This window comes from Dryobates pubescens, chromosome 6 (assembly GCF_014839835.1).
Source record: "Dryobates pubescens isolate bDryPub1 chromosome 6, bDryPub1.pri, whole genome shotgun sequence".
NCBI classification, from domain to species: Eukaryota; Metazoa; Chordata; class Aves; order Piciformes; family Picidae; genus Dryobates; species Dryobates pubescens.
Genome location: NC_071617.1, coordinates 35880563 through 35903248, shown reverse-complemented (window position 1 = coordinate 35903248; position 22686 = coordinate 35880563). Strand labels below are relative to the sequence as shown.

Here is a 22686-nt window from a genome sequence, read left to right as displayed (position 1 = left end):
GGAGCCAGAAAAATTTTCAACTACAGTTAAGGCACTTTTGCAGGAAATAATCAAAATACACTGACTTCCATAATATTTCTTCTGAGAGAGTAAAGGCTCCACCTGTACAAAAAGTGCGGGAAACAGACAACCAACAGTGATTATTTGGACAAAGATACCATAATTACAAGATGACGACTAACATCCTTTCACAGCTGAAGTAGATGGATATCAAAGTGGTTGTGACCTACACTTGTACTCTGCTATTGAATTTCACATTATAACAACTTCAAGCTGAGAGTCTAATGCTTCCCAAGTGCACATCTACCTATGAATGCAACCCAGCACACTGAGACTTACATGGTTTAATGTGAGGAACTGTACTTTGAATGAGAAAGTAAACACTTCCCAAACCTACTTTGTTACCCTCTCGATGGTCTGAATGTGAACATTAGAATGAGTCTGTGAAAGAACTGCCTCATGTTGTGCACATTTCAGACAAAGACCACCAACGCATCTAGAATTTGTGGCTGAAGAAAGTGACTTCTGTTGGCTCAGCTTTCCTTCCAAATCTTTGCATGTCTTCTGATATTCTAAAAGGTTTTTTCTAGAAAGAAGAAATAAGAAAAAATATTCTTTGTGCAGTCATATGTTTCTACAAATTACACTTATATGCAATACATAATTGCAGATGTAATCTAAAGTGAACTGTGACAATTCCTGTAATGAACGTTATTTTCCAAATTTCATTAAGCAAAGGAAGACTTTAACATAGAAATAATAGTTGAAGTGCTCAACCAAAACTGTACTGTTTTCTTCCTCCTTTCTGTAGTAAAATAGCGATGTTACCAAAAAAAAAAAATTAGCTAAAAATTGTAGGCTTACATATTGTCTGAACAAAGACTCACTAGCACTAAACAATTAATAAATATTTCATTATCCTATCTTTTTCCTGTTGTTCTTCCTTAGTTGATGTTTCTTCTCTACTCTTAAATTAACTGTAAAGTTACAGTATTAAACCCCTTATGCTCCCTAGGCAAAATCCAGACGTGTTCAGCACATACACTCTGATCCACCAGCACACACAAACTTGAGCTCAATCACATCCCCAGAAGAACAGGGTAAGCTTTTTACTTGTCTCTGGAATTTTTACCAGGTGCTCTGAAGAATTTACTCCAGAATTTCCAAGCATCTGTCAGGCCAGGGAGAGTAGAAGCAACAGGAATGCTGACATCAGGAAGTTCCAGACAAACACACACTGTGCATATATGGATCAATTTGACAAATTGTGCAATGAATCCAAAGCTTTTGGTTTGTTATGCAGGCCATCTGGGCAGCACACACGTAGTAAGTCTGACACATTCTGGTTGCATTGGATTTACTGTGCGCATAATATGTACACTGCATGCACGCTTATTTCCATCTGGGAAATCTGTGCACGTTTTCCAATTTTAGTAGCTAGCCTATTAAAATATAATCCACTATAACCTGAATGGAATTTAGTTTGCACACATCCTTACACAGCCATGGTGCAACAGACCTATTGTTAGGAAATCTTGGGCAGAAATCAGCAAATCCTACATAAATTCACACTTAAAAACAAGGATAGTCCCATGGAAAGTGGCATCATTGCTCACCGTAATTGAAGTCTAATGAACACTCAAATACCTTGCAGAACTCGAGTTTGAAAAATCCTGTCCCTTAAGGAAAATAGAGAGGCCAAATACTGTACTTTCAGCAATTTGCAGAGATTTTTCAGGTTCCAATATTTACTTCTGAGTATAAGGCTCTGTCACGGATTGAGATGAACCTGCTGCTGTTATTCATACCATGCTGCAGTCATGCCAGCTTTAAAAATGAAAGCGCTAACTGAAGCAAAGTATTATGGGGCTTAAAGTTCAGATTGCAAGATGGGAGACTTCCTGTTTTGGTTGCTGCTGCTGGGTTCCAGGTTCTTGGGGGATGGTCTTTTTTATTGCAGACATGGTGGTGGAAAGAGTGGGAGTTGGGTAGCTGGTGGTTTTTTCCCCCCGTGTTTCTTCTGCAAATAGGCTAAGCTAAGATAATCACGTATTGTATTATTAGCTAAGGTAATTATGCATTATGTTTATGTGATCTTATGTTACATTAAACTCATCTCTTTATCTCAGCCCTCAGTTTTGGTGTGTTACTCTTCCCCTGACTTTTGTGTTGGGGGAGCAGGCAGTTTAGCCCTTGAGCTAATTTGTGACATTCCTTTTCAGTGCCCGACTCATGGCACAAAAAGCCGTCATCTTAATTACCACAGTCAGATTTTGGCAGGAGACAAAAGGGTTGAAATAAATCAGAAGAGGACTCAGTTACGGCTTGTAGCTTGTTAAGAGAATTTTATGTAAGTTGTTTTTTTTCCTCCTTCTTTTTCTGTGGCATATTGTATTTCCTTTCTGGGGGCCAATGTGCTGTCATATTTTACGTGCTTGTATTAGTGAAGGGAAAAAGAAGCAGAAAGCAATTTGTCCTGTGAAAAATAAAACTGGGGAACAAGAGAAAGAGCCAGGGCTGCTTGCTCTTATCTCTGGGTTTGGAAGATGACAAAGAACAGTGGATGAAGCAAACAGAAGGCCTCAGCAGTACAAGAGGGAGAAAATGTCTCATCCTCTGTCCAGGCCTGTGTTTCAGTCATGAGAAACACATGCTCCCCTGTCTGTGGGAGAGAATCTGGGAGGTACACACCCCAGCATATCCTGTGGTTTTACCTGCATGGCCATGGGAAGCACATGAGGAAGTGGGACAGAAAATCCACTGCAGTCCTAGCTTCATGATTATGTGAATTACAGTGGAAGTCTTCCCCAAAGTATACCGCCCCCATTTCCAGTGGAAAAATCACCCAAGAAAGGGTAGACAAGCTGATACTGCTTCTGATTCCTCTGAAAGGACTCACAGAGCATCTTCACAACATGCAGGTGATTCTAGTCAGAATTAGAGGAGCCCTGCCTCCCAAGAGATGCAGGAGAGGGACAACTGGATTTATTGGACTATATGAAACCAATGGCTTGGGAGGTTGAAGAAGATGAACCCGCCTACCCATCTGTATTTCTGGTGTGTCAGAGGGATCTCCACTCTTATATGTGCCAGAGGCTAGGCACCAGAACAGAAGCCACAGTTTGCTTTCACTTGGAAGGGTGGAAAGAGTCACTGGACTCAACACACCCCAGGGGTGGAAAACCACCCCACTATTTAGACTTGACTGATCCAGACTGTACTGGAACAGAGTGGAGCTCCAGAGCATCTGCAGTGAGCAGTCTTCGGTGTATTGCAGAGCAATCTCACTTTGAGTGAGACTGGACAGTATGTCTATGATGTATGAAGTCTATTGTTTCATGTTGATTGCTGGTGGGCATGATGCAGGCGGTATAGAATAAGGGGTAGAGAACATCATGGATTGATTGGAACCCACTACTGATATTCATGCCATGCTGCAGTTATGCCAGATTCAAAAACAAAACTGCTAACTGGAGCAAAGTATTGTGGGGTTTCAAATTCAGACTGCAGTTCCGGTTATTGGTTCTGGGTTCATGGGGTGTGGTCTTTTTTCTGCAGGCATGGTGGCGGAAAGAGTGAGAGGCAGTAGCTGCTGGGTTTGGTTTTGGGTTCTGTGCAGGGTTTTTTTCCCCCTTGTATTTCACTACGCTTCTGCAAATAAGCTACACTAAGGTAACCATGTAATGTAGTATTAGATTATTAGCTAAGGTAATTATGCATTGTGCTTATGAGATCTCATGTTACATTAAGCTCTTACCTCTATCTCAGCCCTGAAATTTGTATGCTACTCAGGTTCCCCCCACTTATGTGTTGGGGGGAGCAGGCAGTTCAGCCCTTGCGCTAAACTGTTACACTCTCCAAGCCAAGGGGAGAACACAATAACAACTACATAGTTGAATTTTAAGATCCTCCCTTACTTTCACTAGCACAATTGGCTTTTCACCACTGAAGAGGGCAAATTTAAACCTTTCAATATTTGGATAAGTACATGAAGACTTATTTTCAACATTTTTGTTCAAAGATATGCAGGTCACGTGACTGGAAACATTGCCGGCATGCTTTACAACTATGTTGTTCTGTTCCAACATTGCCATGGGGCCTAAACTCATTTGATGCTGAAGATTTGTAAAATCTGATATAAACTATTAGAAGAAAGCTAATAATGGAAGAGCTCATAGGAGTTAACTATTATTTTTTTAGATTGGTGTACCTTAACAGACATGTTTCTATGAAGCAAAGGGGTAAAATGGATAAAGACATTTTATATCAAGTTGTAACTTCCATAAATTCAATAGTTCAACTGAATTTATAAAGCTTATATATCACTAATGTTGCTAAATATTAGCATTCAACTATACTACACTCAATTTTGCTATATTTGTATTTGATAATATGTTACATAAAACCAGTTTTCAAGGACACTCTCAAAAAATACAATATTCAGATGTTTTTACATTGAACTTAAACAGTAGTTCATATTGTTAAAGTGATAATTAAGAGTAACTAATGAAAATAACAAACATTTCACTTTACCTTAGAGACTGTATTTGAGCATCATGGATATTGACTTTTTCTTGATAAAGAAGTTTCTCCTTTAGAAAAGATGACAGAAAAGAATTGTCCTGCTTTCTTTGTAATAATTGTCTTTACAAATAAATCTAGACATTTGCCACATTCGTGCTCTTCCCCAAAGATATAAACATGTTGATATAATAGGCATCAGAGAAATCTGAACACGTCACACTGGCTAAAGCCTACAAAATGAGCAACTCTCACAATTGCTTATTTCTATACATCTTTCCAGATCCTCCTATGGTAAATTGCTTCAGCACCAAATTCCGCCCCATACAATGATTTACACAAAATCATTGATAATCTCATGTCTAGTTTGCTCTTACTCTCCCACAGGTCAGCAGAAATAAATGAGAAATTCTACAGAATTTCAAGTAGACAGGCTATTTATTTTTATTACCTGTTGGACAACTAGGTATATAAATCAACCACACTAATGTTAAATACAGTGGTGATAAACAAGCAGAAGCACCAGAAATTTAGCTGACAAAAGCCACAATCAATGTTTCTCTTGCTTTAAATATGGCAGATGATACAAAAATGAAATTAACATAAAAATGAGCTTTCAAACATCTGCAGGTGCTAGAGCTGAATGCCTCTTCAGTGATACCTAAATATATTAACCTTGGATTTGTGCATCATTTAACTGAGAAAAAACATAAGTACATATAATTATATTGAATACAAGTATCCTTTAGATTTTACAGAACATATACACACAAGGATAAAAACCATCAGAACTTTCAGTTAACCATGTTTTTCCCAAAGGCTGCAATGCCACTCTATTCATTGAAAGACAAAAATAAACAAACAAAAAAATCAAGAGCATCTTCCCAAATTAAAAATACAGAGACAATAGAGACTATATCATCTCTGAATCACTAACCCCCCTCTGTTATCTCTACAAGCACAAAATGTGTAATTCACCTGAAAGAATAGAGACTGCAGAAAGCTGGTTTTGTACCTTACGGAGCCTATGCTGTTCTAGGAACAGAAAGACTCATTGCAGCGCAGTTTGCCCATAAGGCTAATGAAATTACACCAGCTAGTTCCTACCTGCTTGTGCACTGTGTTACTGCTAACAATCTCCAAAGCACAGTGAAGCCATCACTGATGAGACATTGTTAAAATGAGACTTATCTCTGGAACATCAGCATCTACAGATACAACCTGTCACCCATGTATAACCGAATAATACAAACTGGAAGGAGTGGCTGACATGCCAGAAGGCTTTGCTGCCATTCAGCAACACCTGGACAGACTGAACAGCTGGGTAAAGACAAACTTAATGAAGCTCAACAAGGATAAGTGTAGAGTCCTGCACCTGGGAAGGAATAACCTCATGCACCAGTACAGGTTAGGAGTCAACCTGCTGGAGAGAGCTCCACAGAGAAGGACCTTGCAGTCCTCATCAACAGCAATGTGCCCTGGTGGCCAAGAAGGCAAATTATATATGGGTGCATTAAGAAGACTCTGTCCAGCAGGTAGAGGGAAGTTCTCCTTCCCCTCTACTCAGCCCTAGTTAGACCACATATGGAATACCATCTACAGTTCTGGACTCCCCAGTTCAGGAGGGGCAGGGAACTACTGGAGAGAGTTCAACAGAGGGCTATGGGGATGATTAAGGGACTAGAACATCTCTCTTACAAAACACAACTGAGATACCTGGGGCTATTCAGTCTGGAGAAGGCTGAGAGGGGACCTTATCAATATCTACAAATATCTGAAGGGTGGTTGTCAGGAGGATGGAGCCAGTCTGTTTTCAGTGATGCCAGTGACAGGATGAGGGGTAATGGATGTAAACTCAGTCACAGGAAATTCCATCTCAATCTGAGAAAAAGCTTTTTTATTGTGACAGTGACAGCGCACGGGAACAGGCTGCCCAGAGAGGTTATGGAGTCTCATTCATTGGAAATCTTCAAAACTTGCCTAGATGCATTCCTGTGTGACCTGCTCTAAGTGGTCCTGCTTTACCAGGAAGTTGGGCTTGATCTCTGGAGGTCCCTTTCAACCTCTAGCATTCTATGATTGATTTGGTTGCAATGAGAAGATGAGGTTTAAGAGAATAAAATCTGACCTCAGATCAAGGTTCAGAAAACCAACTCTTGTTTGTCTGTTACAAAATATTCAAACTGCAACAACAACTGAAAGGTTTTGCAAAGTATGACACTGTAAAGAGTTTATACCAACCAGTTCGCCACGCCATTTTTCTGTCTCTCTAACAGCTGCTGTATAAAAAGCCTGACCTTTATTATCTGTTGGTGATGAGGTGATAGGCTGAGGAAAGCTACAATCATTATCACCTGAAGGCCAGGAGTTCTGAGTATTTGCCTAAAACAAAAAATATTAATGCTTCAGTTACAATTATGTAGAGTGTTTTAAAACAGATGTTAATTATACATGTACTGAATGTTATAATTTTTATTAGAATATAAGAATCAATAAAGAAGTTACTTAGGGCAGCAACCTATGGCAACAGTAATAACCAAAGAAATCCATGTTTACAAACTCTCACTGAATTTTGACTAAAATTCAGTTTGCAGATAGCCATTTAGATAGCTTTCTTTAAAAAGTGTAAGGTCCCTGAACATTGATTAAAAGAACAACAGAAAAACAAAAACTTACCAAGGCATCTAGAAGAGTTTGTTCCCTCATTATATGTTCTGCAGTTAATAATTTCAATTTCTGAAGGAGTTCCTCATCTTCAAGTTCAACTTCTTGTACTTGATCTTTCATTCCAGACAGTTCCTCCTACAGGACACAAGAACTACATGTAAAAGGCTTCTTGAGACAGCTATCAACACTTAAATACCTCTTGAGACCAAAATTCTAGATTTACATTTCAACCCTTTTAGAGAGAATAAGAAGATTCAAAAGACACATTTTGTAGTTTTTCCACCTTGAATTTCCATACAGCTTTTTTTTTTTTTTTTAAAGAGTGGGTATTTGTGATAGGATGTAAACATGTCTTCAAAGACCCTGAAACACTACACAGCCATCAAGACACAAGGTAAGGCTCAGTATCTACTGAACTGTTCGGCTCAGTTTTTGTCATTACAACCATCAGTCTTCAGACTAAGCGTAAGCTATTTCTAAAGCATTTCTTTGTATTTAGTGGACTGGGGTTTTAGGAGGGGAAATACATTGTCCAATACCTTGCTACACTTCACTTCTGCTTCTAAATGGTCAATGTACTGTGACTGTTCATTTATTATAGGAACAAGCTCAAAAGTTTTCCATTTATTGCAGTGAGATGTTGCTTGCACACAGACTATTACATACACTTAATAAAAAGTCCCCACGTACTAGATCACAAGGAAAGGATAAAGAGTAAGAACTTAGATTCTTCAAGACAAAATGTAAGTATGTCACTTCTGTCACAGAGTACAGCTGCTTGATTAAGCACATCTATAAACAGAATCATATCCACAAACCAATTTGTAAAATAAATTCATACCACTATTTAAGTGTATCATCCATTTTAGACAGACACATAGTAGTATTTTTTTCCCTTTAACTTTAAATGAGTTGTGAATGTGCAAAGGCAACTACTCCAAATGGTTGTTAACAATTTCTAGAGAAACATAACTACATCTGCAATTTTAATACCTCTGCAATTTTAATACCTCCATATACAAACAGAAAATGTGTTGATGGACACTATGTTTATCAAAGAACTTGATTACTGGTATTTTAAAAGACAATTCCAAAAACCATTTCTGAAGATCCTATAAATAGGTCAAAGTTTGGATAGCCTCACAACTGACTACTTAAAGAAGGTAACGAAGGGAATCCTTTCATCTGCCTGGCTCAGCAGGATTTAAAGAGTAAACTTTCTACAAAATGTGAAAAACAAAATCACTAGAACTTTACAGCATTTACTCTTAAGAGTACAGTACAGATAAAGAAGTATTACTAAAATGCCCTAAAAAATACAGCTTCTCTTTGATCTTATTAGCAACAAACAGTCCTTGTCAGTTTCATAAAAGGGAGTTAGAGCAGATCTAAGAAATTTTTCTTGGAACTTAATATTTAGTTTTAATGAAGTCTGCATTAATTTTAACAAGGTAACAGTAATAAGTTAAGCTAGACTGCAATGAAACTACTTTTGAGTAACCACAAAAATATTTAATGGAGCATCTACTTTCAAATTTAAATAAATTACTATCAGATCCTCAAACATCATCTTTATTTGATTATTGGTTTACTATCATAATTTGATTTTCTATTATTGCAAATTTCATCTGTGGTGGGTTGAAAAATTGCCCCCAACATTAAATTTGCCAGACCAGCTCAGCTGGAAGCAAATGAAAGCTGTATTTACAAGCAACACTACAATTTACAGTGGAATGCAATGAATATGTACAAAATATACAATATGTACAGTATTTACAGGTATTTACAATTAATAAACAGCACAAAGACCTCCCTGAAAGAGCAGAGGAAGCTAACAGCTTCTCCCTCCTTGCCTCCCCTTTCCTCCCTGTACACAAAGGGACAAGAGAAAGAACAAAGACGTAAGAACTTAGCCAAAACAATGCAGCCAAGGACAAGCAGAAGCACAAAGTTAGTACCTCCCAGAGCAAAGAAGTGAAAAAAGAAATTAATTACCAAACTAATTCTTATGGTGGATAACTCCCCAATGGGATTGTTTAGAACTATCATTATTTTTCTTTTTACACCCAATAGTGATTTATTTACATTTTACCACTTTTCTGTTCAAAATCTGTGAAAATCTTAAAGACATAGCCTAAAACTACCACATCATCCTTCAAAGAATTAAGCACAGTCCAATGCCAGTTAAAATACAGGAACTGTTTTAATTCCTGAACTTAAAAGAAAACATATCAATGCAAGCCACGTTTTGATTTAGGTTTTTGGGGCATTTCTAATACTAAAATTAAGAAAGTCAAACTAGGACATGTTTGTAAGTAGAACATATATCCTCTCATATAAAAGATGTCTGGATTTTTCTCCAATTCAATGAACAGTTTTATTCACAATCTGTAAAAGGGTAAATCTCCCTTTTTGTGTTATTTTCTGGCAAGGACACAAAATTTACGCAGAGTTAACAGAGTCCTCTCAGATGAACAACAGATTCATTTCTAGCATTAGTTCACTCTTCCAGATGAAAACAAGTATCTTTATGTTGATCCTCACTAGTTTTGGAACTGATGCAATTCTAACATCTGTGATCTCAGGTCAGAAACACAACTTTTTGTGTGAAAATATTTCATGATACACTTCTCAAATATGCTTAGAGTCTTCAAAAACTATAGAACTTATTTTCAGGAGCTAACTGAACAGTTGGGCTCCTGCATCTCCTAAAAGATTCAGAAACTGACATCTTTGTTTTCAGCTATTACTTTTTGAAACATTCAATATAAAAGAAGCCACAGAAACAAGCAAACAAAAAACACATACAAAACCCCGAAGCATGTCGCTATTACATCTATTAGTCATTCTATTTACAGGCTCTGCCAGTAATTGCTGTGGTTTTTCTCCTGTCCAACCTTTAAAGGTCAAATCCACTAACTAGGGTGAGGGGCTGCTTTCCAGCAACAAAAGCCTTCCTGTCAAATCATAATTTCAGTATTGACTATATGAAACGGATGGCTGTGGAATTACGATTGTAGGTTTTTTAAGGAAAAACTGTTTCACTGTGAGGGTGACAGAGCAAGGGAACAGGCTGCCCAAAGAGGCTGTGGAGTCTCCTTCACTGGAAACATTAAAAATCTGCCTGTATGCATTCCCATGTGACCTGTTCCAGGTGGTCCTGTTGGACTTAATGATCATCCAAGTTCTCTTCCAACCCCGAACATTCTGTGATGTTTCTGTGTGTACACTCATGTGATGCCTAGTGCAACTTTCAGCCAAGGGCAACAGAAGAGAACTTTAAGACAATATTGTGAAGTTCACTAAACAGCATATTTTCTTTGAAATATATGTGTGGTCATCTACTATTCAGTACTCATTAGGTATTTCAGTATAATTCAAAGCAAAAACTTAAGATTACTCATAATCTAAGTTTACTTTCCTTTGGCCTTTAGAGAATCTGATTCTTCTTGTGCAAGAAGTGTTTCTACTCCAGCAAACCACCAAGCAAGCTCGTGTTTCATAAGGGTTTGAGTTTCTGCGGTGTGTGTGCACTTCAGTACTTCCACATTTTTGGAGCTTTATACTTGGTACATCTCCAAAACAATTTCACATCCTGGTTGGCAAACAGTAGAAGAGAGTTGAAAAGGACAATAAGGGTGCTACTTCACAGAATCCCTCTCATTGGAAACTTCAAGAGAAAAAAAAAAAGGGACAATGCTTTATCAATAAATTCCAATGTTTTCTGTTTATTCCTCCATCCTTTAATCTACTCCCAAAAGGACTATCATATTTCTTAGAAAAAGCATAGCATCCTGTTTCCTGGATTTTTCCATTCTACTAAAATCTTCCAATATAAATAAAATACTATGGCCAACATGAACTAAGAGATGCTTCCCCTTTCCTCCAAAGGCTAAACACAAATTAATACTGGTTTACATCATGTCCATATCAACCAATGATGCCCTGCTCCTCCGAGATACAAAACACTTAATTCTACCCTGCACTACTATGAAGCAACAGTACCAGGTAGGCCAAGCATACTAAACAAATGGATTTTGGAATACTCAAAAAACTGCTACAAAACTTTAAATAAAACTTCTCAATGTAAGAAAAGTAGAACTAGGCTCATGTGGTAGTTTTAGGCTATGCCTTTAAAATTTTACACAGATCTTGAACAGAAAGTAGTGAAATGTAAATAAATCACCATTGGGTGTAAAAAGGAAAATAACAGGTCTAAACGATCCCATTGGAGAGGTATCTACCTTAAGATTTAATTTGGAAAACAACCTCTTTCCCTTCTTGCTTCTTCAGCTCCAGCTGGTGCTTCTCCCGGCTTTACTGACCTTGACTGCTCTGCTTTGTTGTGACTGGTATTAACAACTGCCCTGCCTCTTGTCCTTTTTGTGTACAAGGGGGTAGGGAGAGGAGCAGAGTGGGGGGGAGAAGCAGTTGCACCTTCCCAGAACAAGAGGACACAGTCTCAATCTGCACCAGGGGAGGTTTAGGCTGGACGTTACAAAGAAGTTCTTCACAGAAAGAGTGATTGGCCATTGGAATGGGCTACCCAGGGAGGTGGTGGAGTCACCATCACAGGAGGTGTTTCAGAAGAGACTTGATGGGGTGCTTGGTGCCATGGGTTAGTTGATTAGATAGTGTTGGATGATAGATTGGACTCAATGATCTTGAAGGTCTCTTCCAACCTGGTTAATTCTATTCTAGTCTATTCTTTGGCCAGGGGTGGTTCTTGTGCTGTTTATTAATTGTAAACACCTGTAAATGTATGTAAATACTGTGTATTTTGTACATATTCATTGCATTGTACATTGTAGTTTTGCTTATAAATACAGCTTTCATTTGCTTCCAACTGAGATGGTCTTGCAAAATTAATGTTGGGGGGGAATTTTCAACCCACCACAGCTCATTACATAGGCTCAAAGCATCACGGCAGGAAGATAGGTTTTAGATTGTTCTGCTGGTAACTCAACTCTGACAGCAGAAAGCTGCTTGTTGTGCTTAGTATAAATCAGAAGTAGTCAGAAGAGGCCATTAGAACTAGAACAATGCCTTTGAATTATTCATCTGTAATAGCATCTAGCAGTTGCATTGTAAATCATCTGTCCATTGCATGCACTTTGCCGTTTTGCTGCAAAAGGGCTAAATACGAGATGCACACATAAAGGTATAAAACTTTGACAGAGCGCTACAAAACCTGTTGTTACATGAACATCTCTAATCCTTTAAAGAAAAAGCACATTTATGACATAACAATGCCCTTGATAATCCTTATAGTACAGTGAAAGGAAAACAGGCTGCTTTTACAAAGATTTGTCTATGTAGTCACTCTAGCTCTTTCCAAAACAAACGGTTAGATAAAGGTTAGATAAAAAATAAGAATTAAAAAAGAGGTGGATGAGGATGAAAGTAATACGGATTGTGACACACACTGCATGGTCAACACAGGAGGAAAAAGTCTAAATTCTATTACAGTGTCTCTTCTGCTATGGTCATAAGCATACCAAATTCTGGCTATAGCCTCAGGAATCTCGTCTTTCAGAATATAAATATTATTCAGGGCTTCCTTCTCTTCTTGCACACTAGAAGCTGATCTCATCCTGCATACCATTCATTTCAACAACACAAAAGAAAGAAGAAACATACACAGAATGATACCTTCCTTCTTGACAGAGAGACTTCATTCTCCACTCTTTCTTGATCTTGCAACAAAATCTTAAGCTGATTAACTAGGAAGAGAATAAAAAACAAAATTACCAAAAGACATTTACTTTTTATGTTGAAATTACTGATTTCTAAGTATTTTTGGACTGTTTGCTTTCAGAGTAATTTTACCTGCCTCACTGTGCTGCAGCTCCTGCCAGGCTTCAGTTCCACTGTCCACATCATCACTGCCCTTGTCCATAGAGGACTGGTCAAATGCAACTTCACCCTCACCCTCTGCAAACTTTCTTTCCTCTAAGGCACATTTCATCAATGGATGCTTTCACAAGCACGCTCTGAAAAGAAAAACAGCACATCATTAGCCACAATAAACACTGGAAAAAAGAGTAATTACCTACTGGTACTTTAAATTTAAAAAAGCAGAGGGGAACTAAAAGCATTCACCATCTGTCTACCTGACTACCTGATCTAAACTCAGCCACTGAAAGGCATTACTTAATGCAAACAGCAGGAACAGCTACTGTATGCTAAAATTTGCAGAAGAAAGATTACTAACAGTTATTAATAATTTACAATGAAAGAAAAGCCCACATTCACGAAATCATACTTGATTTTCAGAAACACAAACCAGCTATGATTTTCTTTATTTAGCCCTGAAGTAGTTGGAGGATTATTTTCCCCTAGGTCCATTCAGGTATAAATGCCTACAGAACAGGAATTTCATTCTTGTAGGACAAGGGTAACATCTTTTATTGGAAAATTATTACAGTTAAGCATTTGCAAGGTGTAATTCAGAAGGCAAGCCTCAGAATATAATACATATTACAAAGAGTTACTTTCTTCCAAAGATGAATAGCAGTTCAGAGAACAAAAAGTAATTGTTTCTACCTTCATTTTCAAGCCCATATCATCCAGGGAAATTGATTTTCTCTCCCACTGTAATGGTTTTCACAGCCCTTTTCAGTCTTTTTCTCTGCTTGGTTGTAACCTACCAAGAGCTTATAAAACAAGCATCCCCCCCAAACTATAATTGTATTTAAGAGCATGGTTTTCAGTCTAGCATTCCAGGCACCCCTCACTTTTTAACAACACAAGTTTCTATAAAATCTTGACTTATGTCTGATCTATTAATCTTCTCTTAGCACCCATTTTTAAAGCCAAGTCCAAAGATGACTTGTGCCACTTCTTTTGATTTTAGGCTATTCCATCCTTTAATAAAGTTAATGAACAAGACAACATTAAACGCACGTTTAAAACAAATATTTTTTTATAACAAACTCAAATAGAATTCACAAGGCAATAACTCAAAAAGAAAAAAAAAAGATGAAAAGAAAGAGAGATGTAGGGCAAATATTTCGCTACTGGTATATTTAAGCTATTCATCTATTCTTGAGCATTCCAGAGCACCATAAGGGTAGGAGAGCAAATTGAGAAATGGTAAGAATTATGTCATCAACGCAATGTCTTAAATACTTATCAAACTATGTTGCATCTAGTTGTTGCCAGGAAGTGTTCAATGTCAGTTATTATCTGGTATGTCATCTGATAGCAACAAAATTCTTTCCTTTTCCCATTCACTGTAGATCTGTCAGAGAATCCAAGAGTATCAATATTTCCTCTATGGGCAGTAAAGAACACCTAACCAAAGCAGACAAACAAAACTATATACAGCTTCTCTCAGAACCACTCCCTCTTTGTAGTATTTTAACTTCTGAACTCCAAACTACTATTTTATCCTCAAAGGTAATATAAATATACTGAACAACAGTAATGAAGAACACAAAAATAATTCTCAATAGCACACTGATGTCTACTATTTTTGACTGTGCTTTCCTGCTTCTGCAATGCCACCATATTTTTGAAAGCTGTATCACACATTTGCCAAAGTTTCTTATACGCTTGCTGATTTCCAAATCACAAAAGCTGCTGCCATAAGCAAAACACTCACTACCGGGAAACTGGGAGTTAGGAGTTTCTGATGGTCTTTACACTGAATAGCTAACGTTCACTTCCACAACAGTTGAACAGCATGTGTAAAATGGACCCCAGCGCAAAGAATTGATGCTATTTTGAGAATATATAATACTTGCTAAGAATCACCTATGAAATACCTACTTGAAAACATTTCTATTGTTTTACCTTTTTGCAATGCTGTTTCCTACATTGCAACAGTACATTTAATTCACTAGCGTAATGACATATGTCATGTGGGCACTGTGTCCAGAATAGAAATTTACACATCAAGCAGGGTGATGTACCTACCAGTTATCTATTAGCATTCAGAATTTCAACACTTAAGACTAGTCAGAGACAGTCTGAAGGCTGGTAAAGTTACGATCATACATGTGCGTGCGACTGCACTAACTGCACCAGCGACTGAGTTTAGGGAAGACCAGAAACAACTTTAATCTCCCCGACAGCTGCCCCGATGAAGTGCGGGCCGTGCTACCCCAGCCCGGCCGCCCCAGAAAGCGGCAGGACATGCCGGACCCCCGGCTCCACACTGCCCGCAGGCGCTCTGCGGGGTATGGGACAGCCGGGTACCTCAATCCCTGTAGCAAAACTGGGCAAAAGTGAAAATGGCCAGCGGGAGAAGTATGCGCGCCTTCAGCCTCCGCTGCCCTGCCGCGGCAGCGTCCGCTCACCTTGGAAGCGCCTCTGGTACCGCTCCAGGGGCCCTTCCAGGGCGGGCTCCCCGCGGGGCACGCGCATGGGGACACCGCCGACTTCTAAGGCAGTAACCGGCGCTACCCTAAACGGCGGGGCCCCGCAGCGCTGGTGAGTAACAGCAGTTCCAAGGGCTCTTCCTTCCTGTGCTCCAGAAACGCTGCAGGCTCCCGGAAACACCACAACTTCCACCGTGCGGAGACCTCCTCTAGCGTCTCAGAGCGGGCCGTTACTACTCGCCACCCCAACCACAGCTGAACGTGGCGACGCGAAGGGCCAGCCACGCCTCCGGGCTAAGTTTTGGGCGGGAAAACTACATATCCCAGCATGCAGCGCACTGCGCTGGGCGCCTTGGGAGGTGAAGTCCCTGATGGTCGCTCATCTTTGCCGTCTCGGACCGGGCGCGGGAAGAGAATGATGGCAGCCTCTCCCTTTTGTTGCGGGTTACAGCTGCATTCGCGCCTGCGCGCAGCACTGCTCTTCCGCCCACGTCCTGAGGCCCGCAGCAGCTGAGTACAGCGCAAGCCCAATCATGGCTAAGGGGGACAGGAGGGGGTAGTGCTCTTTTCGCTCCGCCACCACCGCGTACTCCAACGCGTGCCCAGTAAGCACCCGGTGGTCGGAGCGGAGACCGCTATTGTCTGTGGCTGGCGCAGGCGCAGTTCGGTTTCTCCACTGCTCGGCACTTGACGCCTGCGCACCGCTGTCCCCCGCATTGTGTGAGCTCGGGCGGCGCCTGCGCAGCGCCGTGCCCCGCTCTGCCCGTGAGCCGCTATGTACAGGGAATAACGTTGGAGCCGTTGCCACAGGGACACCGACCGGAGCGCCCCGCCCCCGCCCTGCGGGGATGCCGGCTCAGTGAGCACCGGCGGCGGAACCAGCACTAGGGACGGCCTCTGCCCCTGCCCGGCGAACCTCCTCGAAGGAGGGTGAGTGAGGATGTTGCTGCCCTGGCCGTGGGTCGGGCGGGAACCGTGACGGGGTGACGGGCCGGAGTCGCGCCGTTTGTCCGCCCCTCTATTCGCTCGCTGCCTATTGTGTCAGGCGGCTCTCGGCTGCCGGGACCTGTCGCCGTCCGGCAGGGGCTGAGAGCGGCAGAGGAGGCGTTAGTACACAAGGTTTGGACATAGCCCCCTCCCCCGTTCCCGCTGGGTCTGGAGGCTTCTCCGCTCCCCCGCCCTCCTTTCTTCTCGTAAGCGTGGCGGGGCCAGCGGCGGCATCTGCTGCTGCCCCAGGGGCATCGGTACAGACTGGCTGCGGGCGGAGCTGCTGGTCCCGCTGTCGGCGACTCCCTTGCCCCTTGGCGCTTCGCCGCCCAGAGGCCGCCCGGCCGGGGGCGCCACGGCCGGCACACCCACTCAGCCTCCCGTGGCGCGGACATGGGAGCTTCTCAGCCTGCCTCCCTTCCCGCAGGCGGATTTCCGTGATTCGAGCGGACGTTTCCAGAGATTTTTTAATTTAAAAAAATTAATAATTTCTTGGTTGTTGCTGTCTCACAAGCTTCTCTGCGGCTGGGGGTGGCATGTTTCTCCAAATCAAAAAAACTAGTGATGCCGTTCACTTAAAACGCGGTGTTTACCCTCGTCCCTTTCAGATGTTTTCTGATGGAGAAAATCAGTTGGTTTTGCCTTCTCTGTTACTGAGTATTCTCACCCGACGAGGTCGGTCTTCTGCATTCAAAAATCCTCTGCTGTTGAAAGCATCATCTTTTCTGTTTTGAGGCATTTCATGTGGAAAACAACGGTTTTTGTTCCTGGTGGCAAGAAGCAGACCCGGGTACACTTTGTCTTTCTGGCATGGAAACGAACGGGTTACTGAGCTAACAAAATCCCGATGGCGATTTTTGAGCTGAAAGCGCGTTGCAGCAGAAGAAGCTGGCGTCGAGGCGGGCGCCGGAGCCCTCCTCCGCCCTCACTTCCCTGCGCGCTTAGAGCTCTAGCGGCAATGGTTGGGCGAGGCGCGCACGATGGCCGTTGGGTGTCATCAGTGTGGGCTCCATCCCCGGGGAGCTCGCTGGTGGCGGGACCGGGGGTGGTGTGCGCTGGTGGCCAGCCTTTGGGGCGTTATTTTAAGTGCTTTTAAGATGAGCTGACACGTAGTCCATCCGTTTTTACGGATTTATGTAAAAAATGGGATGTAGTTGCTATGCTGGTGATAATAAAGATACGCAAGAATTGCGTTTTTATGACGAGATTACAGAGAGCATTCACTGATAAGTACTTCCAAGAAATTGCTGTCTGTTTGAAAGCAGAAGCACTCATAAGATATTTAACTACTTTGACAGAATAAAACCAGTTCTAGCATTGCGATGATCATCTTTAGTAATCCTTAGTAATGCTATTCAAGACATTGTGACAGTGTACTTGGCTCTGGGTTGACTGTGTAAAATGATCCACTGGACGGGACAGTTTTGCAAAGTGAATCAAGACATGATTAAATATACTGTGATTTCCTATGATTAATTTCCGTTGGCAATTACTTTACATCCAGATGCTGAGAAGTTTGCCTTGCTGGAACTGCACTCTTAGTATGGAAGCTCCTCAAATTTATATTTTATTTTAAGGGAGAAAATGTTAAACAAAAATACCACAAAGAATCTTCTCTTACTCTTTGCTGTTTTCTAAACTCTTTTTCACTTTCATGTAAGTGTTTTGTTGTTTATTTGTTGTGGGTTTTTGTTTGTTTTTTCCATCTGAAGGGGGTCAGGAAGAATGGATGAATAGAATAATGTAGCTGAGGACACAGAATTTTGTTAAAGTCTCAATACTATAACGTTTTTGTAATGGACAAAAGGAATTCCTTTCAAGAGAAACATCTGGATGACAGTTGATGCAAAAATTAGCTTTGTCATGGTACTGCCTTTTTTTTTTTTTTTTCCCCTGACAGGTGAATGCTTACCATATCTGTCCTGACTTCTGTGAAGAATGTGGTCATGTTATATTGTGCTTCATCAGCTGTAGCAGACTTGGCAGGCATAATTTTTTAACAATTCTATTGATAACATGCAAGCCAGGAAAGAACCAAGTTACAAAAGTGAACTGGAAAAAATTATGTTTGCTTGTAGGAGGAAGCTAGGAAAATGCCGTCTTGAACGGCTGGAATAAAACATGAGGCTTGAGTAGAAATTAATTTTGAAATACTGTTTTCAGTTCTTGCAAATGCAGGAAAAGGGTATTTTATGCATATTGATACCACAGTATATCCTTGAGTCTTGTAACAGACAGTTTCCATATTATCAGTGTATTTATTAGATTTGCAGGCAGAAAGGAAATGAGGTAAAATAGATTGTTTATACTTTAGCTAGAAAGCCAAGAAAATCTGTGAAATTCTGGGTGTCATTTCAGCATTTTGAACAGGTGATTCTGGTGTTTAATCTGTGAAGACAGCAGAATATACTTGCAGAAATTTTCTTATCTGCTTCTAGCACTTGTGAGATTGTGAAAGGACACAATGACATGCACTTCCCCCTCTTTGATGAACATGGTACAAAATGTAGTAAAAATTGGTATGGTTGTCACCAAGAGACTTTGAAATTTGTTTCTGGAGGATGGAGCTTTAAATTTGCTAACTGGGAGCTACCATTAGATATGTGTATCTCTTCTAAGGTACATAAGCTTATAGTGCTGAGTGAGCCTGTAGGGTCTTCAGTTCTGTTATTTATCATGCTATTAAGGGATGCCTTAATTTATTGTGTTCTGATACTGATCATTGTAGATCTGCACATTTTTCAGTGGACTGATCTACAGACAGCAGCTTCCTTCAGTGCACGACGTGAATGAGGCAGATGTCCTGGGGGAAAAATAGTATATGATCATGTGACTTAAGCTACACTATAAAGCATGCAAATTAGGGTGGGAAGAGAGTGCAAACTACTTTTCGAACAGCATTGTGTATCTAAAGTACAGTTATACATGCATTAAAATGTTGAAATAAATTGCAAATACATGGTTCATGTTTGCACTGTAGTTTTGACTACCCTCAAAAAGCTATGCAGCTGTTTTTTTATTTTCATTTTAATTAAAATTTTGTTTGACCTTCATAAGCCCATGTATTTTAAACTATTTTTTTAATTGCATATGTAAAAAGCAGGTTGTCCTAGAAGCTTCAAATAAAACCCACAAGCATATTTTACTAGATTGCTGATATCATAAACATATCTAAATAATTAGATGTCAGAGAGGGAGGCCTGTGTTCAAGAAGGTACTCAGTGTTTCATCACTGAAGTTGAAGTGTACCATGCATGCTCTTTGAAGAAGTAAGTTTGGGAATAGGTGGATGTTAAAAAGACTGACTAGCAATTTTTATATCTTATGCTTAATGCTTTGCATGGATTAATCCTAGTTAACTGTCTTCTGGTTTTGGTACATTGCTGTACTGCTCTGTCCCCTTACCTCTGGTATATTCCTAAGTACATGAGGAGTGGATTCACATGACTAACCTGGTGGAAAACTGTCTTAGCTTCTTGTTTTGCTTGATTTTTTTAAAATATGGTGTTTTCCCCTCCTCCTGTGGGTTAGCAAATTAAGTTATCTTATTTTGTTCTCTAATGAGTGCCAGAGCAAGTATATGGAATGGGAACTGCAGTGTGAAAGAAGGGAATATTCCCTTTCCCAATACCAAAGGTAGTGCTTAACTGTCCAACTTGTCTGTCCCTTGTGTCACAGTGGATTACTGTGGTCACAAAAGGAGTAGGTTCTTTGCAAATTCAAAAGAAACAAATTAAAATGCTAGGTTTCTGCTTACTGTTAGACTTGACTTACTATCCTTGATGTGTAAAATGTCCACAGCTACAGACTAGATATTCAGAACATACCACGGGATGAAAACTCTTCCTCTGCAAAGTCAGTAGGGAGGGAGTGGTAAGCGATGTGGTGTGGTTTAGTATGAAGAAAAGCAGGATTTTTGTGTGTCATTGGCTGATACTTTTTTCTTTCACAGAAATTAAGGCTATAAGTTTTTAATTTTTTGCCTACTTGCTAGTTTTGTAGTGTGTGAGTTTTGTGAATTGTAGAACAGTGTTATTTGATACATGTTTAGAGAAATTGGTTTTACTCTTCAAAACAGAGATATGAAGCATCTTTTATCTTTTCATCTCCTTAATACTCAATAAAACATACTACTTTCTATGTGAGCTCAACATATTTGTCAATTTTGCTGCTTCTTCTGTTTTTCTACTCTTAGAAATTGATGTTGAAAACCAGACTTTCTTAGCCTAAGTGCTTTTTAGAGATCCAACTGGTGTGAGCCCATTGAGGTGATTCAGGTTCAACAACTGCAGCTCTAGTACAGTCAAGCTCCTTCATTTTCTCCTGCCGTGTTTATTGCAAGGATTGGCAGTTTTGTAAGAGGGTCCTCTGTTTACTTGTTTCTGGTTTTGTGAAGTAAAATGTTTTATATTCCAATCTTTTCCATGAAACTAATGGGTTATATACCTTGACAAATAATTGAATCTTCTACAGTTTGTGTGATAGGCTTTCCAGATCTCATTTCAAAAGAGGTTCTGGTCATTTTGTTTCTTTACAGGAAGAACTGCAATTAGTGAGCTTTTCAGAGCAATAACAACAGAAATGCTTCTACTCCCTGGCATTTCCAAGATGTTGGGGTTTTTTGTGTGTACAGGCTATTTTGTTAGTCTTCAGCTGTGGTATTGGATGAAGAACTTGTAATCAATCCATTAGCTAACTATTATGGGCTGAATGTAGCAATACACTGAATACATTACATCAGATGCATTTATAACTTTTTCCTCAAAATTACATGCTTGAATATTCAATTTTGTTGATGATCCTTCTGTTGAATTGCAAATATTTGACCATCTAAATATGCATTCTGTTCTGTGTTCAAAGCCAAAGCCTTTTCAATTATCTCATATTTATCTTCTCGCTGTCAATTATATTTCAAGTTTAGGATGAAAAATTCAAGAAGTTGATATGTTGTGGTGTCTTTTCTGTTTTCTCATGAATGTGCATTTTTCTTGCTTTCATTTCTCTTACCTTCTTACCGTGACTTAGTGGATTATTTAGTCCTGTGGAGCCATATCATTGCAGGAACCTTGATGTTAGGAATTATGTTGCTTAGTTTTATAACTTAATTTGCTAAATAAATAGAAGACGCTACTTAATGGGTAGCATTGTTGTTCTACTTTTACCCCCCATGCCCCCCTTTGAAATTTTCCTAATAATGTAAGAATGGCCCCACAGGTGGAACTTTGGTCTAATTCAAACCCAGTATCTTTTCTCCAAGAACAGCTATAGCCTGGTGCCTAGGGAGAGATAGGGAAGCTGCAAGCATATTTTTTGCTAAGGCATTGGTAATCTCAGTTTATTTTCTACTTGGAACTTTTGAGTCAAGTGTCATTTCTATTAGGGATTATTGCTTGCACTTGGTCTGCATGTCTTCAACTATTTATTTAAAAGGCAATTTAATAAAAATGGCCTTTTTTTAAATCTGTGTTTCTCATACATGTTTAGCTGTGTACTAGCTTAATTTAATAATCAAAATCTTTCTTTCTTTTATAGTTTTGCTGTTACAAAAAAAGCTCCTCCATTTCTGTGTTTTTAATGAAGATCACACTTCTGTTCATCTGTTTCTCCTTTTTTTAGAGGATTGTATTTTCTTTTTATTGTACTTGGTCTCCAAAGCCACATAGTCATGCAATGGGAAGGTCAGGCCCTTCCTGTAAGAACTGCATTTTGAGGTGATTCACAAGTCAAAACCACAGCTCACATTTTTGCTTTAAATTAATTGTGAAAATGGCCATTACAAATATTTTGTGAATTGTAAGCAAAAATTATTCATGGGGCCACAGAAAAGCCACTGAGAGCCTGGAACTTTGTGTAGATTTTGGATTAACAGAGTTTTCAAGAATGTTCGCAAGTGGTTGATAGAAGAATTATGGAAGCCCTGCAGTACATTCATGTTACAGATCATATTGCTCTCTGATCATTTTGTTTTACTATTGCAGTATTTGCAGATAGGCATAAAAGCAAGGGCTTGTTCAAAAACCTCTCTAAATGCTTCTCAGTCATCACACTTTCATTGGGTCACATTGGAGATAATTGGGTAGTGCTCTTATTTTGACAGTCTACATTGAATCTTTCTCAAACTTAGTGAAGTTAATTAATTGTAAGTGTGTCATAATCCATGCCTGTTTCTTAAAATGAATGTTTTTTG

The 22686-nt window shown here is 39.8% G+C and overlaps 2 protein-coding genes across 9 annotated transcripts in view; one reads left to right on the top strand and one right to left on the bottom strand.

The window, feature by feature from the left end:
• SDCCAG8 (SHH signaling and ciliogenesis regulator SDCCAG8) overlaps positions 1 to 15781 on the bottom strand; it is a 111534-nt gene extending 95753 nt beyond the window's left edge. Inside the window, exons 1-7 of one of the 2 annotated variants that reach the window (XM_054162320.1) lie at positions 15492 to 15781; positions 13018 to 13181; positions 12829 to 12911; positions 7198 to 7323; positions 6763 to 6903; positions 4534 to 4592; positions 398 to 586 (exon numbers count right to left, since the gene is read on the bottom strand). In XM_054162320.1, coding sequence (XP_054018295.1) covers positions 398 to 586; positions 4534 to 4592; positions 6763 to 6903; positions 7198 to 7323; positions 12829 to 12911; positions 13018 to 13156 — 737 coding nt within the window. In that variant the 5' untranslated portion in view covers positions 13157 to 13181; positions 15492 to 15781. The remainder of the gene's footprint in view (positions 1 to 397; positions 587 to 4533; positions 4593 to 6762; positions 6904 to 7197; positions 7324 to 12828; positions 12912 to 13017; positions 13182 to 15491) is intronic. The other variant, XM_054162321.1, reaches the window with a different exon arrangement.
• Positions 15782 to 16245: 464 nt separating this feature from the next.
• CEP170 (centrosomal protein 170) overlaps positions 16246 to 22686 on the top strand; it is an 89305-nt gene continuing 82864 nt past the window's right edge. For all 7 annotated transcript variants that reach the window (XM_054162317.1, XM_054162316.1, XM_054162314.1 and 4 more), the window contains exon 1: positions 16246 to 16442. The gene's annotated coding sequence lies outside the window, so the exon portion shown is untranslated. The remainder of the gene's footprint in view (positions 16443 to 22686) is intronic.